Source organism: Colius striatus, chromosome 1, assembly GCF_028858725.1.
Source record: "Colius striatus isolate bColStr4 chromosome 1, bColStr4.1.hap1, whole genome shotgun sequence".
In the NCBI taxonomy this organism is placed as follows: Eukaryota; Metazoa; Chordata; class Aves; order Coliiformes; family Coliidae; genus Colius; species Colius striatus.
Window position 1 is genome coordinate 53,018,879 of NC_084759.1, and position 20,439 is coordinate 53,039,317.

General features: G+C 39.3%; 1 protein-coding gene across 1 annotated transcript in view; it reads left to right on the forward strand.

The window, feature by feature from the left end:
- Positions 1-19,035, forward strand: part of RAP2A (RAP2A, member of RAS oncogene family) — a 32,540-nt gene extending 13,505 nt beyond the window's left edge. Inside the window, exon 2 of the mRNA XM_061996125.1 lies at positions 15,058-19,035. Coding sequence (XP_061852109.1) covers positions 15,058-15,295 — 238 coding nt within the window. The 3' untranslated portion in view covers positions 15,296-19,035. The remainder of the gene's footprint in view (positions 1-15,057) is intronic.
- Positions 19,036-20,439: the final 1,404 nt, after the last annotated feature.

Consider the following 20,439-nt stretch of genomic DNA (forward strand, 5'->3'; position numbering starts at 1 on the left):
GGGATTGTGTAACCTGTGTTACTTACTGAAGTATCACTGTCTTGCTCTCCAGCTGCTGCAAATTTCTGATGAGTTTGTTTACCGTGTAGCAGTTTTTAGTCAAACCTCTTGTAACCCTTTTATTTCTAGTGCTAGATTTCATAGCAACCAAAGACAGATGCTTGCTACCCATCAGAGGTCTGTCAGCAACTGTTGGCAAGCAATGCTGTTCCTATTGCCACTCCAAGTACCAGCTTTTACTTAAAAAAGATCTGGTGTAATTGTGAAAGATGTCATGCTGCCACCAGGCCCCGTGCCTCAAATGCTGCGCTGACCACGTAATTGGAGGATTGCTGGACTTACTCTGCATCTGTGCAAGGGTGACTTTCGTGAATCATAGTCAGCCAATGCAGTCCTCGGATGGCCTCCTGATGGACTAGGGCTACTGTTCTTATATTTTTTACTTACACCATGAGTAATGTTGATAATTGCCAGGAGTTCAGCTAGTGGACATCTGTCATGGCTTATAGACTGGACACGTAATGTTTAGGTAAAAGCAAAGCCATTCCTTCAGAAGGAAGTGATTTGCACTTGAAGATAATACAGACTATCAGTCCACTACTAAACTGTAGTGGACATGTTCAAAATGCTGTTGTCTGTCTAAAAATTTTATCATAAGAAGCTCAAAATAAGCGTCATGGTAGTCTGATCTGATGATGGAAAGGTGGTTTCTCCTGTACACTTCCCCTTACTGTTTTTGTGACTCTTTTCTTATACAAGTCCCCGTAATACCATTTTTACCTACCAAAGTTTACAATATAGCTAAGTTCTGAAAAGGAAAACAAACTATACAAAAAGGCAGATTCAGGATACTTGAACTTAAAACGTCCATATTGTTCTGGAACATGAGGAAGAGGGAAGGAGGGTGACGTGCATACCATGTATCACAGGGTGTATTGGTATATTGCTAGGCTTAATATGGACAAACTAATGGGGAAAAGCCCCTTTGTTTACAATGGTTTTTTCTACCTCGTAGACTCAATATGGGAAAGAAAATAGGGGAAAAAATGTTTACCTTGTGTTCTTCTCATGGGTTCTCAAGAACTTAGTCATTCAGTATGATTTGCTGTTTATTGCAGGTATTGCTTTTTTTTTCTTCGTCTTGTTCTAACCCTCAAAAAACATCCTTTTATAAAAATTGAGATGAGCCTATTCAAGAACAAAAACAAATCACTTGAAGGTGCTGAAATCACTGAACTTGGCACATGTCGTGTTCTCTTCCAGATGATTTTTATTCTGAAATAGTGATTGCCATCATGGTAGCCTCATCTGCCAGAGAGGGACAATGGAAAGCTCAATTTTGGATGAAAGCTGAGAAGGCACACCTTGAAAGTCCCTTATTACTCTAAAATTAAGCAATTGTATTGCCTTCCTAGCTGGGATAATTGGACTGGTAATTGAAGTCTACATTCTTCTCCCAGAGATGATCAAAACGCCTTCCTTTGAAAGACTTTCTGTCTGTCAGGAAGAAATGTGGTTAGATTAAAAGGACTGGGAACAGTCTGGGCTTCACGCCCCTGCACACACCTTCGTGTTAATTGAAATGGCCTTCTGCATAGGACAACGTAATGTGGAAAAAATAATTAGTGGAGTATTCTCAGGAAATTCTAGTTACCGATCAGTGATTCAGTGAAAAAAGTGTGATGGACACAAGAGTTTGGGGTATCTTTAAATATAGGCCCTTCCTCAAAACAAATTAAGCTTTCTAAAAAGTGATGGTAATGATGGTAATAAAATATTTGAGGATTAAGTGTATAAGTTAGCAATGTGACAATACCTAGAATGTGACAGACAGACACTTTAATGTGGAGGCAATATTTTGTTTCTCAGAATAAAACAAAGTACATTCTAGTTCAGCATCTTTCACAAACCGTTACCTACATAAATGCTGCTACTTTAAAAATAAGTTTATTAGGAGAGACAATTGAAGTGTACCTCTATATGCATATGTGCAGATGGCTTTTTCAGTCTTCCAGTCTTGTGGGGTCAGGAGCCAGGACAGGAGCAAAATGCAGTTCTCCCCAGATTCTGCAGTCATCTTCTATTTAAAATAGCTTAATATATACTTGGTCCACATATGAAAATTACTTTCTGAATAAATTTGGTTAAGCCAATGTAGAGCCACGTTGTTTGTTTCCTGCCTAAATTAAGCAATGTTAAAATTTGGTGTCCATATAGGAACTTCCAGTTTTAAAGAAGTTATTTAGGTTGGTCTGGCTTGTTTGTTTGTCTGAAAAACATATATCAATAAGAGATATAGCCTCTCCTTGTGAAGGTTTTTATTCTCTTCCTCTCTCCCTCCCTTTCTCACAAGCTCATGCACACATTGCTTTTTTGTAACAGCTAGCAAAGCTCATCCTTTCCCTCAGCTGGGCTGAGTAACTGTCTCTCTGGGTGACACAGTCCATTAGCCAGCATGCAGCCACCAGCATAAAGCTAGTTTGGAGGCTCTCCAGTGCCCTAGGGATGGAGATGGGCAGGAGCCTTGGGCACTGATCCTAATGCACCTGCCCCACTGCTGACACAGCTTTGGCACTGCCCAAAGCAACCAGGTGCCCAAAGCCCCAGAGATGCAGTGGTTGTGGAGGCTAACCTTGCTGCTGTAGATGGTTTAATACCTCATATGGTTAATGTGTGCAAGATAAAATGGTCTTTAAGGTGATTGAGTACCACAAAGTGTCTTCATAAACAGTAAAATCACTGTGAGACAGGTTAGTAAAAGTTCTGGGAAAAAAAGAGGGTTTTTAACCTAGGCTAGACCCAAAGACATTACATTTAATTAAAATACAAATAGCTCATCTATTTGGCTCATCTATACTCGACATCTGAGGTGGTTAGTGTATCATAGAATGGTAGGGTTTGGAAGGGACCTCTAGACATCATCTAGTCCAATTCCCATGCTAAAGCAGGTTCACCTAGATCAGGTTACACAGGAACATGTCCAGGCAAGTTTTGAAAGCCTGCAGAGAAGGAGGTTCTGCAGCCTGTGCCAGGGCTCCAACACCCTCACAGTAAAGCAGTTTTTCCTTATGTTTAAGTGGAACTTTTTACGTTTCAGCTTTTGTCAGTTACCCCTTGTCCTGTCATATGAGACAACAGGAAAAATGTGTTGTCCCATCCTCTTGACATGCACTTTTAAATACTTGTAAGTATTAACGAGATCTCCTCTCAGTCCCCTCCATGCTGAACAGTCTCAGGTCCCACAGCTTTTCCTCATAAAGCTGTGTCTGAGTTACATAAATATTAGATTTGAAAAATAAACACACATGTAAGGAAGATTAAAATGTTTAGGTTTTACTGGTTTATATATCAGATACCCTTTATTCAATGTCATTCTATAAAGAAATTCTTACTAGAACAGGGGAACTTCCAAGTCTTCCACTATATTCAAGATGCTGATTTAGAATGAAGTAGTCTGTTGGTGTTTCTCTTAGTATGATAACTCTGTTATTGTAGAAAGAATGGAAAAAACTCTTAGAAATATTATGAAGTTTACGCTCAACATAAGAGGTTATCGGTAACTCATACTGTATATTCGCTGCAAAGAGGTAGCAAGCTGGGAAGCAGCATTTTATACTTGAAGATGGACTGAAACTTATTAAAAAAAACCCCAAACAAATAACCAAACAAAAAATATATCCCCATGTGACTTTGGAAGTTCTTCTTTTTTAAAATTCATCTTTAGATATGAAAAGTTTCACTTAACTAGCTGATATGCTCTTTTCAAATCAAATTTCTAGAGTTAGAAAGTCGAGTTGTTAAAGATAGAGGTAATTTCTGAAAACTGGAGAAGAAAACCTTCTCAAACATTCCAGATATTTCAACTAGGCTTGTGGTAATTGCATAAATTATTCTGCAAGATAAGGGCCACCAACTTTCTGAAGCCGTGGCAGAATGTTTTTCTTTCCCGAGGTAGAAGTCGAATGTTGTGGTAGAAGCTCAGCAGGAGTGAAGAGGCTTTCAGAACATCTGCTAATGAAGCTAGTCAAGGCCTTCAGATTCACAGCGGTTTTTTTCTTTGTTGGTGACAAATTTTATTGTGGTAAAAGAGGACTTGACTAATAGTCAAGAGGATATGAAGTATAGTACTACTTCTGAAGTAAAAGGGAGAATGATGGAACTTGTACTATTTTCTCCTAAATTGGTTCACTGTACCAGCATGGCCTTTTGCTTAGAGTTTCTGTAAAATAGCCTATCTTCTGAAAAATAGCCAGAGTTGTAACCTAATTGTATCATTGTGAGGAAAATCTGTCTCAGCAAGGCATGTTTTGCAACGTTTTCTTGTATGCATTGTAGGATATTTTTATTAGCTTGAAGGACACTAAGCTTGTGTTCTTGTGTGGTTACTAGGGCAACAAAGAAGTCTGTGCTTCATACTAGACACAAATTCTCGACAGACAATGCAGTATCATATAAACTCTGGTATCTATCTGCCTTAGCTTCCATGCAGCGATTGATGGGAGAGCAGAAATTTATGCTACGCTGTTTGCTGCCCTATCCATTATTTTTATTACTTAAGAAAAAGTTTTAATGACTTGAAGCTAAGTTCATTGAAAAAGGTCAAATTCTTTTAAAAGTAAATAAATAAAAGCCACTGTGGAAAGGCAGTTTGTATCCATACATCATGGTTGATTCTACAGACCAGATAGTGGTAGCTGTCAGGAGGGTGGGGCATCACTTTTTTCTGTGGTAGCTGGTGACAGGACAAGAGGTAATGGAAAGAAGCTGGAACACAAAAAGCTCCACTTAAACGTAAGGAAAAACTGTTTTACGGTGAGGAGTGAGGGAGCCCTGACAGGCTGCCCAGGGAGGACGTGGAGTCTCTGTCTCCAGAGGTCCTCAAAACCTGCCTGAGTGCATTCCTATGTGACCCGATCTAGGTGGACCTGCTTTAGCAGCGGGGTTGGATAGATGATCCCTAAAAGTCTCTTCCAACCCTTAACATTCTATGACAGTGACAGTCAAATTGTCAGAGGTGAGCTTTGTGACCCTAGATGTGCATATGTTTTCAGAGGCTGGATCTAGGTAGTGCTGAAAGTCAGCAGCTGCAGTTTCTCAAGTTCTTACCTTGATATGGAGGAGAAACTTGCTTTCTGTGTGATGCTGACAGAATGGCATAACACAAGGATTCCTGAATTCTTAATTCTTTGGAAGCAGGTGATGCTGCTAAGGAGGTTATGAATTAATTGTTAGACTTGTTCTTGAAGACATTAAAAGTGTAATTTTAACTAGCTAGAGAAAATCTGGTTAGAATAGTCTAAATAATTTTTGTAGTGGGATTTTTATCAAGTGATTATAAATTGGTTAAAGGAATACGAGTGCACTTACTTTGAAGAGTGAAATAATACTTTACAGGGCTATGGCCGTCTGGCTTAATTTTAAAATGTGTTTTGCATTTTACTATCTGTATTAGCAGAAGTTTTTACTCTTGTGTATCCACTACAAATTTTGCTTTCTAGATTTGAAGTAAACTAAAGAAGATTGTAGTTCTAATTAACTAATGCTTGAGCTTTAGTTAACTCTGTAAAATCTGGTTAATTTACTTTGCTTTCATAATTCTAGGATATATGTCTATCTTGAGTCCTGTAAGTGTGATCATCAGTTCCTCTATGTAAATGTAGAGCTATAAATATTTTTTGTAGCTTTGGTGTTTGATTCTCAGCCCATTTTCTGTGGAAACAAGCCTTGTGCAACTCAGTTGTCTGCTTGTATCACCTTCCTCCATTACTTTGTACTAAGTTTTGAATTCTGTGGCAAAGTTAAAATCAAATTCTAGGTTAAGTTCCCAAAGAGATTGTGGGAAGTCTGTCCTTGGAGATTTTCAAGACTGAACTGTGCATGGCTCTGAGCAAGCTGGTTGAGATCCGCTCTGAGTAGCGGTTTAGAATAGAGACTTCCCGTTCTATCAGAATTGTTGGTGGGAAAGATACCCTGTCAGTACTCTAGTTATGGAAGAAACTGTGGTGTGTGCTCAGTCCTAATGATGGACTGGAGAATGACAAAGGGAAGAGTTGTAGACCGACGGGAAAAAATAGAGCTTGAGATATGAGCATTGACTGAATCTGTAAGAAATCAGGCCTACTGTTGTCCTCATAAATTCATTTCCAGACTCTGGGACATTATAGAAGACCTGGATGCTGCTTCAGCTTTTCCAGATAGAATAGTAACAATGTCTTTGTCTCAAATATTTTTCCTTAACCCAGCTACAGGCATAAAGTTTGATATATCTGAATTGGTACAAATGTGTTTGATCATTTTCCTCCTGCTCCCCAACCTTTGTCAATGTTGTGCAGTAAGTTTACAATGTATTTTAAAGCATTGCAGTAATTCATCTAAATTTGCTTGTGGAGATACGTTTCTGAGAGAAACTTCTTGTGACAAGGCATGTTGATAAGTAGTAATGCATATTAGGATTACTGTTAAGTTCTTTGAACACAGCAATGTAAGAAATTTAAAATATGAAACAATTAGAGTCCATAGATTTGCTGTATGATGTGCCAGAGGCTTATATTGCTTTTGATAGGTATCTGCTTTTTTCATTGGCCTATACTTAGCAGTGCTAAGCTGGTAGATGTTGCATACACCACTTAAGGTCTTTTCACTCTTAACAGTAGAGTTCACTGTTAGATATGGATTTTAACAATAGATACTCGAGGGAAGCGTCCTGTTTAAGGTGAAAATTAATCTCTTCTTTGTAAAGACTTTCAAGCATCAGAATATCAGTAGATGAGAACTGCTGTTACTCCTGTCATAGACTCTGTGTTGTCATCCCCACTGCTTCCTAGGCCGGAGCTTTACTTTGACACTGATAGTGTCACTGGACATAGTTCAAACATTCGAGGAGTTCCGCAGGCTTGCCGAGAAGAGATCTTCTTAATATCTTGGTGATTGGGGATTTTTCTTTAGGACTTCTCTTTAGTGAACAGTGAACTCTGTTCCCATAGGGCATCTTGGCAGGCCTTTGAATTTTTAGGTGTTTTAACACTTAAGCAGGTGACTTGGACCTGAAGATGGACTAAATCTGCAGTGACTTGCAGAAACATCCTGAACACGTGGAAGGAGTTTGTTGTTTTTCTAGTTCCTCCATGAGATCTTACATGTGGAAAATCCTCAACAGATTAGAATTTCTCTCTGAAGTGATTGGAAATTACCTGAAAAGTTCTTTGTTGATCTTCATAGAAAAAGATGCATCATCCTGTTGCCTGTGTAGCAAAGGAATGTCAGTTTACAGGACAAGCCTTTGAGTACGTATATTTGGATAGTATTGTCCACTATTCTCGTCCCTTGGAAGGCCTCAGCTGGAAGCTGCCTAGAAATAGCTTGTTTAAGTGCTCTGGTTAAGAAGTGATTATAGTAACAGTTGGGAAGCAAATATATATAGTGCTTTGCTACATTGGGGTTTTTTTGTTCTTGTTTCTTACACTTTTGCTTGGAAGAGGACTATTTCCTCTTAATTACTTACACACACAGTATCAAAGGTGAGCCTGCCAAACAATTTCAACAAAACCAGCATTGCTTGAGACTTTCTCTAGACCTTGAAACCAAAGTGGAGAGTGTAGACTGACTGTAACAACCACAGAACTGAATTGACTTGGAAGTATTTTATTTACATTGAGGTGATTATTTCCAGAAAGTTTCACATACAAGAACAAAGATAGTTTGTGAAGCCTCCTCAAAAGCATTATGGTGTGATGGTTATTTATTATTCTAATATCATTCTTCAAGTTGTTTTACAATTATTATTTAATTTGCTTCCCTGTGAGTAAGTACAATTATTCTGACTTTGTATACCTCAGTCAATCCATCTGAAGAGTTTGTTTCCCAAAGGCTTTGTAAGGAGTTCACGTCGAAGCCTAGAATAAAATGTTAGATCCCTAGTCCTGCAATTAGACCATACGCTGTTCTTTATAGCAAACTAATTCATGACTCAGCCACCTAATTGCAGTGGGACTTCCAATAAGCTCTTTAACATTTATAGTCATTTATTAAAATGATTTTAAGATTCTTTTTTTAGTTGGGAGTTGCTGCTTAAGTAATTAAATCCTTACACAATATAGCTTACAAAACTGAATATTTAATACAAGTAATTGATAAACTGGAATGACTTGTTTGCATCAGAATGGTGGGAGTTTTACAGCTGCTCTATGTGAATTTACCTGGGAAGCTGAAATCATTTCTATTAGAGAGCGAAGTGCTCGAACTTTGCAGAAACTTGCTTATTTTTAGATCTACATGTCTCTCTCCTGGTACACACTAGACATATGCAGATATAGACACATTTTCATTTATGTGTATTTGCAGGACTCCATGGAAAATGATACAGCTTTGCAGACTGAGCTCCTGCTGTTGCTTTAACTCATACTGTTGAGATTTTTCAAACTAGCAAAATAGAAATAACTGAGGTTTGGAAAAAGTGAAATGCCTTCTCTGGTTGGATTTCCTAAGACAAAGTAGTAATAGCTTTAAAAATATGTATATATATTTCTTGCTGCTTTGGTTCCAGAATTGGAACCTTTCCACAAAGACTGTTTTCCTCTTGACAGTTCTGTGGTCTCGCTTCCTCTCATCCTGGTGTTTGAGAGGATCCAAATCAAACTAAGGAGCATTGTGTGTCTTATCCTCTGAAGCTGTTTTAACTATTGAGAATTCTATGTTAATCGTCCCAAGGAATTGTGTGGAAGGGGTAAGAAAAAGTCATGATAGTTACACATGGAATATGCTCTGTTCCTACATGAGGAAACTTTCAGTTCAAGTTATGGCATATTTTACAGCAGATAATCAAAATTCTGCAAGATACATTAATGTTTAGTAATATTTAAACAATCTAATAGATTTAACTATCATTTCTGATACTTTATTTCATATTGCCCAGAATTACTCTGCTGTGTATTTTGGCAGGATTCTTGGCACAAATTTTTCATAAGTCTAAAATGAAGGGTGGTTATTTTTACTGACTTTCTGATATTGTCACTGTCCCTAATATCTTTATCCCTTAAATAACTTTCCTTTATGAAATAGTGCCAACAGTGCCATAAATATGTGCTTAAAACACTAAATAAAGACAAGAGGACACCCTTCATATGTAAAAGATTATAAAGGTGCTTGGGTAGTGGAGACTCCTTTTCATGCTTAGGAATAATTGTCATGGATAGATACCTTTTACGTTTCAGTGGTCCCAGTATTTAACATGAAAAGCTAGAAAATGATACCTTTCTATAAACTTCAACAGACCTGAAGCTAATTATAAGAAATAGTCTTTAAGAATATATGGGGTTTTTTTTTTAAATCTGAATTTGGTTTTATTATGCAGAAAGTTTCTGTATTTTGCATGAATGTAATTCTCAGACATGAAGCTCAAGCAAGAACCCTAGAGAAGGTGCAACATTACAAGAATGTGAAATGAGGAAATGGGAACTCGTTTGAACTTTTCAATGTCTTCTTCCATACTGTTCCAGCACGCTTCTTCCCTGTCCACTCACCCAGTTTAGGGGTACTGGGCAATCTCTAGCACAGTTTAAGGGAGTCAGATTAGTTTACTAGCCTTGGTCTACTTTTTTTTTTCCTTTCCTTTTTTATTCATCATTTTAAATAGATTTTTACTTGTCAGGGTTTCACATGGAACCATTTCTGGTAATGGGGAAGGAGATGTAAAGATGGCTTCTCTATGAAGTTCTGAGTCAGACCCACCTCTGAGGCTGAGACAATTAGGTGCCTCCACAATCACTTTTTAAGAAGAAGCCAGAAGAGAAGGGGGTTCTTCGTTTTCCTTCTTGTTCCATTTTTCCTTCTTTTCTGACTGGTGGTGGTGCAAAGAGTTGGGAGAAAGAGAAGTGACCATGTGGACCTCAAGGTCAGTGAGGGAAGAGAGGAGGAGGTGTGCTGGAGCAGAGACTCCCCTGCATCCTGCAGAGAGGACTGGTGAAGCTGAGATTTGTTTGCACCCTGTGCCAGGAGTAGTGACTATGCCCAGCAGAAGCTGTAGCTTCTGGGAAGAACCCACACCAGAGAAGTTCACTCAGGGCTGTGTCCTGTGGGAAGGGGAGGAGATGTGTTTGGTTTTCTTCCTTTTCCCGGCTGGGCAAAACCACAGCATTACTTCATGTCATCTTTGGTTTTATCTTTATCCAATGACAGGTCTAACCACAACTCTGAAAAGTACCTTTTAAAGAGATTCAGATGTGATGTTAGGTACTGCCCATGTTTTTCTCTCTCAGAATAAAACTTGAAGTAGAAAAAAATGAGAGATAAAAATCTCCAAAGTTAATTGATATACTATTCATCTGGAATCTTTCTAAATGTTTTAAGTATACATATTAATCTGAAGAGAACTGTGGATGACGTATGTGCTGTGTGAAGTAAGATAAAATAGCGAAACTGTGTATCTCTGCTTGGCATGTAAGGGTGTGTGGCCAGTGGTGCATAGCTGGCCTACATAAAACATCTTAAGTCTATCTATTTATTGATTGCATGTGGCTATGGTGTCCATCCTCAGGAGAGGTGTGGAATCTACTGTGGCCTGTTGGTCCTAAAAGCTTGTTGGTAACGGGGTAGGTTTTAATACTGAATAGTTATTTGGGACTCGGAAATATTTGCAGGTTGTCTTTTATGGAGCAATGACTCTATCTTGCTAGTAACGATATTCTAGATATGATAGTGTTTCACTCTGCAGCAGTCTCTTTCATGGGGCTATAAATGACTGCAGTCATGTTATCTTTTCAGGAGTTGCCACTGCTCAGTATCTGTCATACTGGAGCTTAAGATAGTGAGATCATTTGAACAGGTTGAAGTACTTTGTTCTTGAAACAAACTGCAAACATGTTTAATTGGTCATGCAAAATTTTTTTCCTCAAAAGTCTTAAAAAGTCAAGCCTTCCTGTGCTGCATTTGAGTGTATTTCTTACCAGCTCTGCTCTGATGTTTGCCTTGCAGTGCGTACAGTGCTGCACCGAGACACAAAACTGGCAACAGTTCTGATTTTCATGCTTTTCACTAGGAATGATCAGCGCCACTCAAAGCCTTTTAGCCGTACTGAGAGAACTGGATTTTCCAGCTCCAGGAATGAGGAGCAGAAGCATGCCCCTTTCTCCCGTGCAAAGGGGGCAGCTGGGGGAGATGGGCCACGCTGAAAAGCAGAGCCTCTGCCCAGCTCCCACAGTGCACTGACCTGCTTCTCCCATACATCCTGTGATGGCAGCAGTGGTCTGGCTCTTCAGGACTTTAGTACAGGTAGTGAGGTTTTAGCCTCTTTTGCACCACTAAAAGTATTTGTAAGGTAGGTTAGATCCTACTTGAAGCTTTTGGAAGGATTTGTGAATTCCTGAGTCAGACTTTATTTGTTTGTTTGGGGAGGTTTTTTGTGGGTTTTTTTGTGGTTGTGTGGAAGAGTTCTGCATTGCTGCTTTGACCTTGCAAGGTGGCTCTTTTTTTCAAGGGAGCTATTTTTCTCATGGGTCACAGATGTTCAACAGGGGTGAAATTCAGCAAGCTGAAAAGCCTGTGAGGTGGTTCTTCCCTCCAACCTCAGCAGTGGGTATGCCAACATCTGGCCAGTCTGAAGCTCTGCAAACAGCCAATAAAGACTCCAGGAGCAGACAGAAGTTGCCTTTGGCAAGTTTAGCAGCTGTGGTAAGGAGAGCATTAAGCCAGGAATCTCTTCTGTACTCAAAGGTAATTTTGCCCAGGATACCAAGCAAGGCAGAGGGAATTCTGGCAGTGTTGTGAGGTAAAGAGTGGAGGCTCAACTTGAACTTCAGAGTTTATAAGGTTTGGTTTATTTGAGAGCTAGGATTTCCACAATGTGTTACCAGAACTCAAAAGCTGAGAAGTACAGTGTGGAGACCCTTAGGGACCCTGAATGAAGATGAGCAGAGGCTGGAACCACTGCATGGAATCACATAGTTTCTGTAAAGTCCTTTTACTTCACTTATGGCATTGTCTGACACACAGGCAATCCATCATCATCTTGGTCTGTAGAGAATACAATACACAGATGTCTGTTCTGTCTCTCCCATACTCAGCTTGGGTCTGATGGGACTGATACGGAACTGGAGCTCATGAGCCCATACTGGAGCCAGTCTCCCTCTTGGTATCCATGGACTTTTTTCCCGTTATTTGCCATATTCTGCCCTGTGTTATTCTAGTTCACAGGTGCTGACTTTTCTATATAGAAAGACAAATTACGTGACTTTCTGTGTGTATCTCTTACAGTTTCTGTGCATGATATAGGCAGGCATAAGTGTATATCTTCTTATATGTATAAAATATATGTAATATGTGTATGCTATACGTAAAACATTTCTCTCTAAAGTTGGCTACTCAAAATTTGGGTAATGCAAGGACATATTTTGCAAAAGAAACTTTATTTTTGCCCTGTGAGGAGGTATTTGATAAAGATGATGAGAGTTTTGCAGAAACATTTCCGTAGGCAATTTCATGTTGTAAAGTGGTTATTTGGACGAATTTGGATTATAAGGAGGATAAGGCTATTGACTGTAGGATTCCCATCTCATTTTTAGGTGGTGAAGGTAGGAAAAAGCAAGAGGCAAAAGCAGAAAAAAGCAATACAGAAAAGTGCTTCTGTCTGTTCTACCTAATAGTTTCCTAGATGGTCCGGTGCAAATAAATGAATTAGACTCTTCACAGCTATCCTGTCACGAGGTCTTTTTGTTCTGCAGTATGAAACCTCACTACTTCTACTGCTCCATTACCCAGGTGCCAAGTACTTGTAGTTAAATAGATCCTCAGTTGTTTAGTTGCCCAGCTTTTTTGAGGTTCCTAAACCTTATTAAGCACTTGAATATTTCAGTGAAACGGCTATAAATCTGCAACAAGTGTGAGGTTGTTTTTTCTGCATGTGTTTCTCAATAAATTGGAGTGATCTTGCAGAACAAGAAGATAGGTGTTCTTGTGTTTTAATTCTGGCTCATCTACTTCTTCATTGAATGCTTCCCAAGTGAATGCTTTGAATTTCTCAGTTTTTTCCCACTGGTAAAATTGAGAAGATACAGAGTACCCAGAGGAGCTAGCAAGAGGCAAGGGGAAGTTTGGGGCCCTCAGATACCGAGAAATGCAGCAAAGGTATACCTGATTCCCCTTTTCTTGAAAGGTTTTTAGTGCAGTGCAGCAAATATAATAGGACACGTGCACCTGAACAATAAAGATAAAAAGAAATATTGAATTACTGTCTTATCTGTTGAATGCCATCCATCTTATGTAATTAAAGACTGTGCTATCGTGTATTTAAATGCAGGAGGACAGGTTTCAAGATGCTTGTGTGTATTTTGGTCCTTAATTAATGGCAGCTTAGCTCTTGCAAGAGTTCCAAAGGTATCATTGTGCTAAATACTGTATATTTACAGAGTAAGGAAAGGATTGTGTCTCTTCAGATGGCAAACAATGATAGGATAAATGGTGAAAGTGAGGGGAACTACTGACCGCTGCTCTGGCTTATGGATTAAATGATGTATCCATAGTTGGCAACGAGACATAACAAAGTATAGGAATTCAGATGCATCATGTGACATAGTTGGGCCAATATTTGATACTGCTATGGTGATTTAAGAGTTGCTGAGGCAGTTTGAGAAGTTACTGCCTCTTTTATCCTGTCTGGCTCAGGGGGAGCCCACCATCCCTGCGGTAGAGCCAAGGGGAACGCATAGGTTCCCTGTTGTAGTGCAGTGGAGTTTCATCGTGACTGGCAGGTTAGCCTAAGCTGCTAGATGTTTCCATCAACCAGCTGAGGCACACACAGCAGCTGCCTTTCCTGGGAGGCAGGAGAGGTGGGTGGGAGGGATGAAGGAGTAATATGTGACTTAATGATGGTGACAGCTTCCACTGCTGCAGGTGTCAGCCATGACTCTTGTCTGTCCACAGCTCAGCCTCACTCAAGTGATTTCACTCAGAGGACTACTAAGCTAGTCAAAGTAGAAAATCAGGTTAAAATTAAGAGGGAACCATCTTGTTTCTCTTAGATCTTCCTTTAGTTTAAGTGCTAAAAACCATAATGAGTGGTTTTGCTCCTTGTTGCTTTAGTGAGAAAACCCGTGTAAGAGTGTTTTGGAAATAGGCCCAGTGTTTTCTTCTTTGCCATGGCAAATATGTAAATTTAAAACCTGACTGAACACTTTAGTTCCATGTCTGAAGAAGGGTTTATGCATGTGAGGATGGCAGGAGGGTGGTGGGGGGAAAAGGCAGGCATTTTAAGTTTTCTAAGAAGTCAAGGATCTCTCACAGGGAGGTGCAAAGTAATAAATTCCTTCATAGCTTACGTGATTCTATTTTGCTGTCCAAGTTGATTATGAAGCAGAACTGTTGATAGTAGTGCCTGGAACTTGATTTTTTTTCTTTTTAATTTTGTTTTTTATTTTCAACTTGTTTGACTGACTGTTTGGCATAATGCAAGGGATGGTTATATATTCTGTACTAGCTAATACATGTTTCTATATAACAGTACTTTGGTGTGTATCTAGTGCTAGAAGTGGGCTCTTTCTTGAAATTTCAAACAAATTTACCGATCCTTTGGTTTTCTCCCTTTTCTTGCTAATCTGAGAGTTCCATATACATTAAAATGCACCTTTGAAAGGGAGAGAGGGATGCCTCCCTTATTACAGGCAGAAAATACGTGTTACTTGTTCAGGGAGAAAGAGGCTGTAATGTTGAAGCGAGGGTTGAACTTCTATCCTGTTCTTACACTCTGGGATTGCCAAAGTAGAAAACATTACATTCCTGGTTTTTGTAGTATGGTAGTGCTTCTGTCAGATTTCCTGATGGGAAAGAAAATTCAGAGGAGAAAACATTCCCTAGAACTCTTTTAAGAAAGCTCTAGGAGGAGAGAGAGATGGTGCAATGAATTGCTAGAACGTGAAACATGCAAAGCGTTTTTCCAACATAATATTTTAAGATCATCTAAATGTCTCTTTCCTGTTGGGTCTGTAGTGTTTGCAAATAGGTGTTTACATCTAGAATGTTACCAGTTTTAAAATATAATTATTGCTGTTGTTTTTGTTTTTTAAACTGTAGGTATGAGAAGGTGCCAGTAATTCTGGTTGGTAATAAAGTGGACCTGGAAAGTGAGCGAGAAGTATCGTCGAGTGAAGGCAGAGCCTTAGCTGAAGAATGGGGTTGCCCCTTTATGGAGACCTCTGCTAAAAGTAAAACAATGGTGGATGAGCTCTTTGCAGAAATTGTTAGACAAATGAACTATGCAGCACAGCCAGACAAAGATGATCCGTGCTGTTCTGCATGTAATATACAATAGCACTAAAAATGACCTAACCTGGACTTAATTTGCAGAAATTTTGTAAGGTGGTAAAACTGTCTACTTCACTTCCTGGTTTGTGCGTCACTTGAAATACATCTGTAGTGAAGTAGCAACATTAACTCAGAGCTGAGCATTGAAAGTCAATCAGTGACTCTGAATATAATTGGGTTAAATGACCACATCTCACCCGTTTTTTCCCTTTGAGCACCTGCAATTTTATGGCATAGCCTGTTGATCTACAGGGCCGTTCCAGCCGAGCGTACGTGTGCTGTCAAGTCAGACAGCAACAACAGCAACTTTTTCCGAAGAGACTGGAAAACTGTTGGAAATGGGAACCAAAAGCAGTGGAGATAGAATCTCTGAACACCATTCCCAACTATCATAAGCGCAAAAGGAGAGCCAAGTCTTTCAATGTCTAATTACCATGCTTCAGGACGTGCGCTATCGCTTGTGGCCAAGTTTGTTCTGTCAAATGTCTTGATTTCACCAGAACTTCTGACAGTGTTAGAGGAAGAGGCTACCAGAGACCTACATAGTTTGGAGTTGTTTTCTTTTTTTTTCAAAATCAATGCTATTATTTCTACACCTTATCCCGCATCTTGAAATAGAAAACAGCGAATCAGCGTGTGAAAATAGAGGCAAGATCTGAAAACAAACGACGGGTGAAGAAACAGTCTGGCGTTGGAATGTTTTAAGTCTTTCATTTTGCTGCTCAAAAATGGAGGATCACTTCAGGTTTTGGTCTGCAAAAAGCCAAACAAACCCTCTGTTTACAAAGCAGGAAGCATCTTTATTTATCACTTTACTGAACCAGGAGGAAGCAACTGTGATGAAAAAAAAAAATGCTGAGCCTTACTAACAAGGAACACTTTAATAGATTAACTAGTACCATCTTGTAAGGAAAATTAAGCCATGTTGCATCCATATGTTCCCTTCTGCAGAAACCTCGTGGGACAGTATGAACATCCTGCATTTTTAAGTTTGTTAAAGATGACACTTTTTCTTGCCTTTAAGGGCTACGTTCTCTGGTGTGATCCCTAACTAACCTTTGAAAATCAAGTTTGCTATTTCATAGCTTTAACGTTGACAACTTAAATCGAATAACCATGTGAAATCATTTGGTTCAGAGGCGAAATAGTTATGGTTGTAATTCCTTAGGTGAGTGTGGAAATGGCTCTCTAATTGCCTAACACGCCATTGAAAGGTTGCCCCAATTATTGGAGTGTTAAGTGGTGGGAGCAAATGTTTTATTTTGAAAGGATGCTCGAGCTCTGACTTGCTAGTTTCATAGCAGTGAAGTATTTATCATTTGCATGACTAATGGCACAGAAATACCTATTCCGAAGTCTTACAATCAAAGTATAGAAAAGTTTTCAATCACAATGTTTAGATTTTAAATGCTGGAGAGATTGTCTTGAGCTGGATCTTTTATAGGTAAAATTGGCCATAAAAATACAGAGTCACTGAGCCTGTGGTCTAAATAACACCGTGCGTTAATTAGTTTTTCAATTTTGTGCAGTAACAGTGTAGTTCCTTGTGTTTAAATGAGTGAAAACAGGGGTGCTGGGGTGTGTGTGTGTGTGTGTTGAGCGTGTGTGTGTGTGTGTATATGGCCCTTAGAAATGCTGTGATTGGAGTTAGGTTCAAGAGTTTTGCCTCCATCTGCAGAACTTCCTAAAAACGCTCTCATCTGCTACGAAGGAAACTTGAGTACAAAACGCTTTGCAGATTTTCATACGTAAATGTCCTTAACATTTTGAATTGTAGTTCAGTGGATGATAACTAAAGGAAATCATATTGATGGAAGAGAACTGGCCATCTCTGCCCTTACCCTTTCAAGACCTTTCCACAACCAATGTATCAAAGGGCATTAGATGTCACAAAACATTAAGCCTTACTAGAACGTCGATGTAGCCCGTTTCCCATCTACCTTGCAGAGCTTTCGTTACTGTACTTTGTTCTCTTAGGGAGATAGGCACACCGTTTATTTCTGGCATCTGAATGCCCATTTTGGGTGCTCTGAGTCGCCCTCCTAGAGGCACCTACCTCTTTCCATTGACTATATAGCAAACTTAGGCTTTTAACTTTGGTCCTCCAAGTCACACAACTGGTATGCCTAAACTAGATGGTATGAATGTTCTCTTACCCCCTCCGCCCACCCACCCATAGTGTTGGCTGCCATGCTGAAGCAAGATGCGAGATGTCCAATTAACGATATCTCAAAGTTTGAAATACCTAGACTGGGAAACACTTTATCGAGTGTTACTGAGCAGTATCTGTAGAACAGCTTGTCAATGTGAGATCCATGCCATCAGCACTCAAGGAAAATCAACCTGAAACCAAGTTGGAAGTGCACATTGTGTGCAACATTAGAGATGTTCATCAGCCAAGAGAATGATATGAAGCACAACACGAGCAGCCTAACATGAAGTTCACAATATTAAACAGATGGGTTTTTAACATGGGGGAAAAAATTGCACAGTAAGTTTTTGACAGAAAGTGTTAACAAAAATATCTCCCAGTCCTGTTTCTTCATTATACTCTTGTATTTTCAAAAACATAGACCGCACGTGAGCTACCACACAACATGGCAGGGGGAAAGTGTAAGCGTTGTGTTTCATTGTGTAGTTCTGAGGAAGTAGTTATGCACTATTTGTATTTCCACTAATGTGAAGGTAGTGGAGCTTGAATCAATGACAGTTGCACTCGACAGAGATTTTCTTCTTCAAGAGACAGAGGTAGCAGAAAGGGAGGGAGGGAGGTGAAGCCACACGGCAGCTGCGTGCCCACCCTGCGCGGGAGTCATTGGTCTTGGGTTGCTGTTTCGTTTGTACCCTGATAGGCTTACCAATTAGAGTATTTGAAAGTTTCTTATAACATGCCTTAAAATATTATCATTTGTTCCAAAGACCCAATTTCCTTTGGCTGGTCTTGTAGAGCTTTATACTTTTCTACAAAGACAGCATTTCTCCAGTTTCCTTGGTTTGTTTTTTTAGAAGTTGCGACTTTCGTTCTCTAAAGCTATGATAGTGAGAACAACTGTTTTCTCCTTCCCTTAAAAATGCACACAAAAACTAGTCAAAGCAAACAAACCAGAATCAGATCAAGAGTATTAAACATGACTGTGTTGGGTTTGGTTTTGTTTTGTTTTCTGTTGTGTCCATCCCCCCGCCCGCTCCTTCAGAGCATCAAAAACATTTTGGTGACATTTTTCTGTTCTGGTTCTAGCCTCTCCCTAACCCCAGTGCTACAGTTGCCATTACTTTTCTGTGGGAAAACTACTGGTATTTGCTTTCCTGTATAGAATGTTGCCTAAAGATGTCAGCCACTCGGCTGGGGGGTTTTGTGCATGTTTGTTTTTTAATTTTATTTTTATGTGGTTTTTTGCCAGTGTGCCGACAAAGCACTGGTTAGGCTTTAATTGTGAAACTCCGCAACAAAAGCAAACGTTTGACGACTGCAGGAGGCTTTTATCTGCATTGTTGTGCATCTGTTAATTCTTGATCAGGGTTTGAAGAAAGACTGGAGCGGGTTCTGGAAACAGGCTTAACGCTGTTGATTTGGAGTTTCCTAGGGGTGATTTAGTGTATTTCACAGTTAATTGTTGAGCTCTAATACAACTGGCAACTTTAAATGGGGCAACAGTTTGTTTTGTAACAATGTCAGTTGTTTAAACCTTGATGTTTCAAATAAAACAAGAATTGTACATAGAACTCAATGCAAACTCAGCAGTTGTATTTGGGGTTAAATTATTTTAACAAATAAATTTATTTAATGAAATCTCCCTTGTATTTCCTGTATTGTCCGTCTTGATCAAAATGTTTATCTGAAGCTGATGAGGGCTACTCAATAATTCCAAACAACACTGTCAGCTGTTTGCATTTCAGCTAACTATCTTGTGCCAAAATGCTCTTCTGGTACAAATTAAATAGCAACAAGTAAGAAGCAAATACACTTTAATTTTTATGGACAGAGAGATACATGTTATGAATTAAGTTAGAAGCTTGATGAAGAACCATAGCAAAGGGGGTTTTGTTTACCTTGCTTATGTAGTGACAGCAAGCAGCAAGACTCAGTATTTGTTAAGATTATTGTCTTGCCAAGAGATATATTCTTTTTGTAAAATATATATCCAAACTTGGGCAATATATAGTTAATAAGCAGAATGACTTTTATAACATGGAGGTAGCAAAGGGTTAAAAAAAAAAGGGTTGTTTGTTATATCAGCTGTTCAATTGATGAGTGTTTTGCAGGCTTTCAGCACCACACAAAAGGAGTGAGTGTTAGAATGAACTTCAAATACAATTAGTGGGACAGAGGTTTCTAAATGAACAGTTGAGCTAATGCTGATGGGATTATTCTAGCTAATTGGCACCCATCAGCAGTTACATTTTAGTCATGCCAGTATAGCTAAAATATCCTGTTTTCAGTAATTATGGCTGCTTGGTGGTCTCTTGTTTTCATGTCATACTGCCATAAGGAAAAAGAAGCCTGAGGCTGGCACATCTCTAAAGCTCCCAGTTCCATGGATAACAGAGAAGGCTGACAGGTACTGCTAATTTTGTGGGTTTGTTCCTGCCCATTCAGTCTGTAAACCAGTTCCAGGGGAATTTTTACTGTCCTATTAAGAGAGGGTACCTGTACAGAGACAACAGGAATTCATTGGGCTCTTCCAAACAGTTTGAAAGAAAATACTCGGTGTAACACACTCTTTTTAAATAAGGGAACGATTAAAAACCTTTGCATGTTGTACTCGTAACAAATGCTTTCTCTGGGCCCTCACTTTTTTTTTCATAGCTGCTGCAGGAAACTCGTGAACTCTCTGAGGAAACTGTGTGAGATATTTTGATTGGAAATAAATATCTTGTTATCCATTCCCCACAGGTATCAGACTTACTGGATCACCAGTCTTGGGTCACTACTGCAGTTGCTTCGCCAAGGAGTCACTGGACTACATCGTCTATCCTGAGTTACCTTCAGTAGCGTTCTTTCCCTTGCACTTTACTTGCTGCTTTGTGCTTTCTTCCCCATCGAAACAGCATCCTTTTTTCTGAGAGCAGGAAGAATCTTTCTGAAATTGCTGACAACTGTTTTTATTGCTCTGTCTGGTTCACATGAGCATACTTGGTATGTAGTCATAT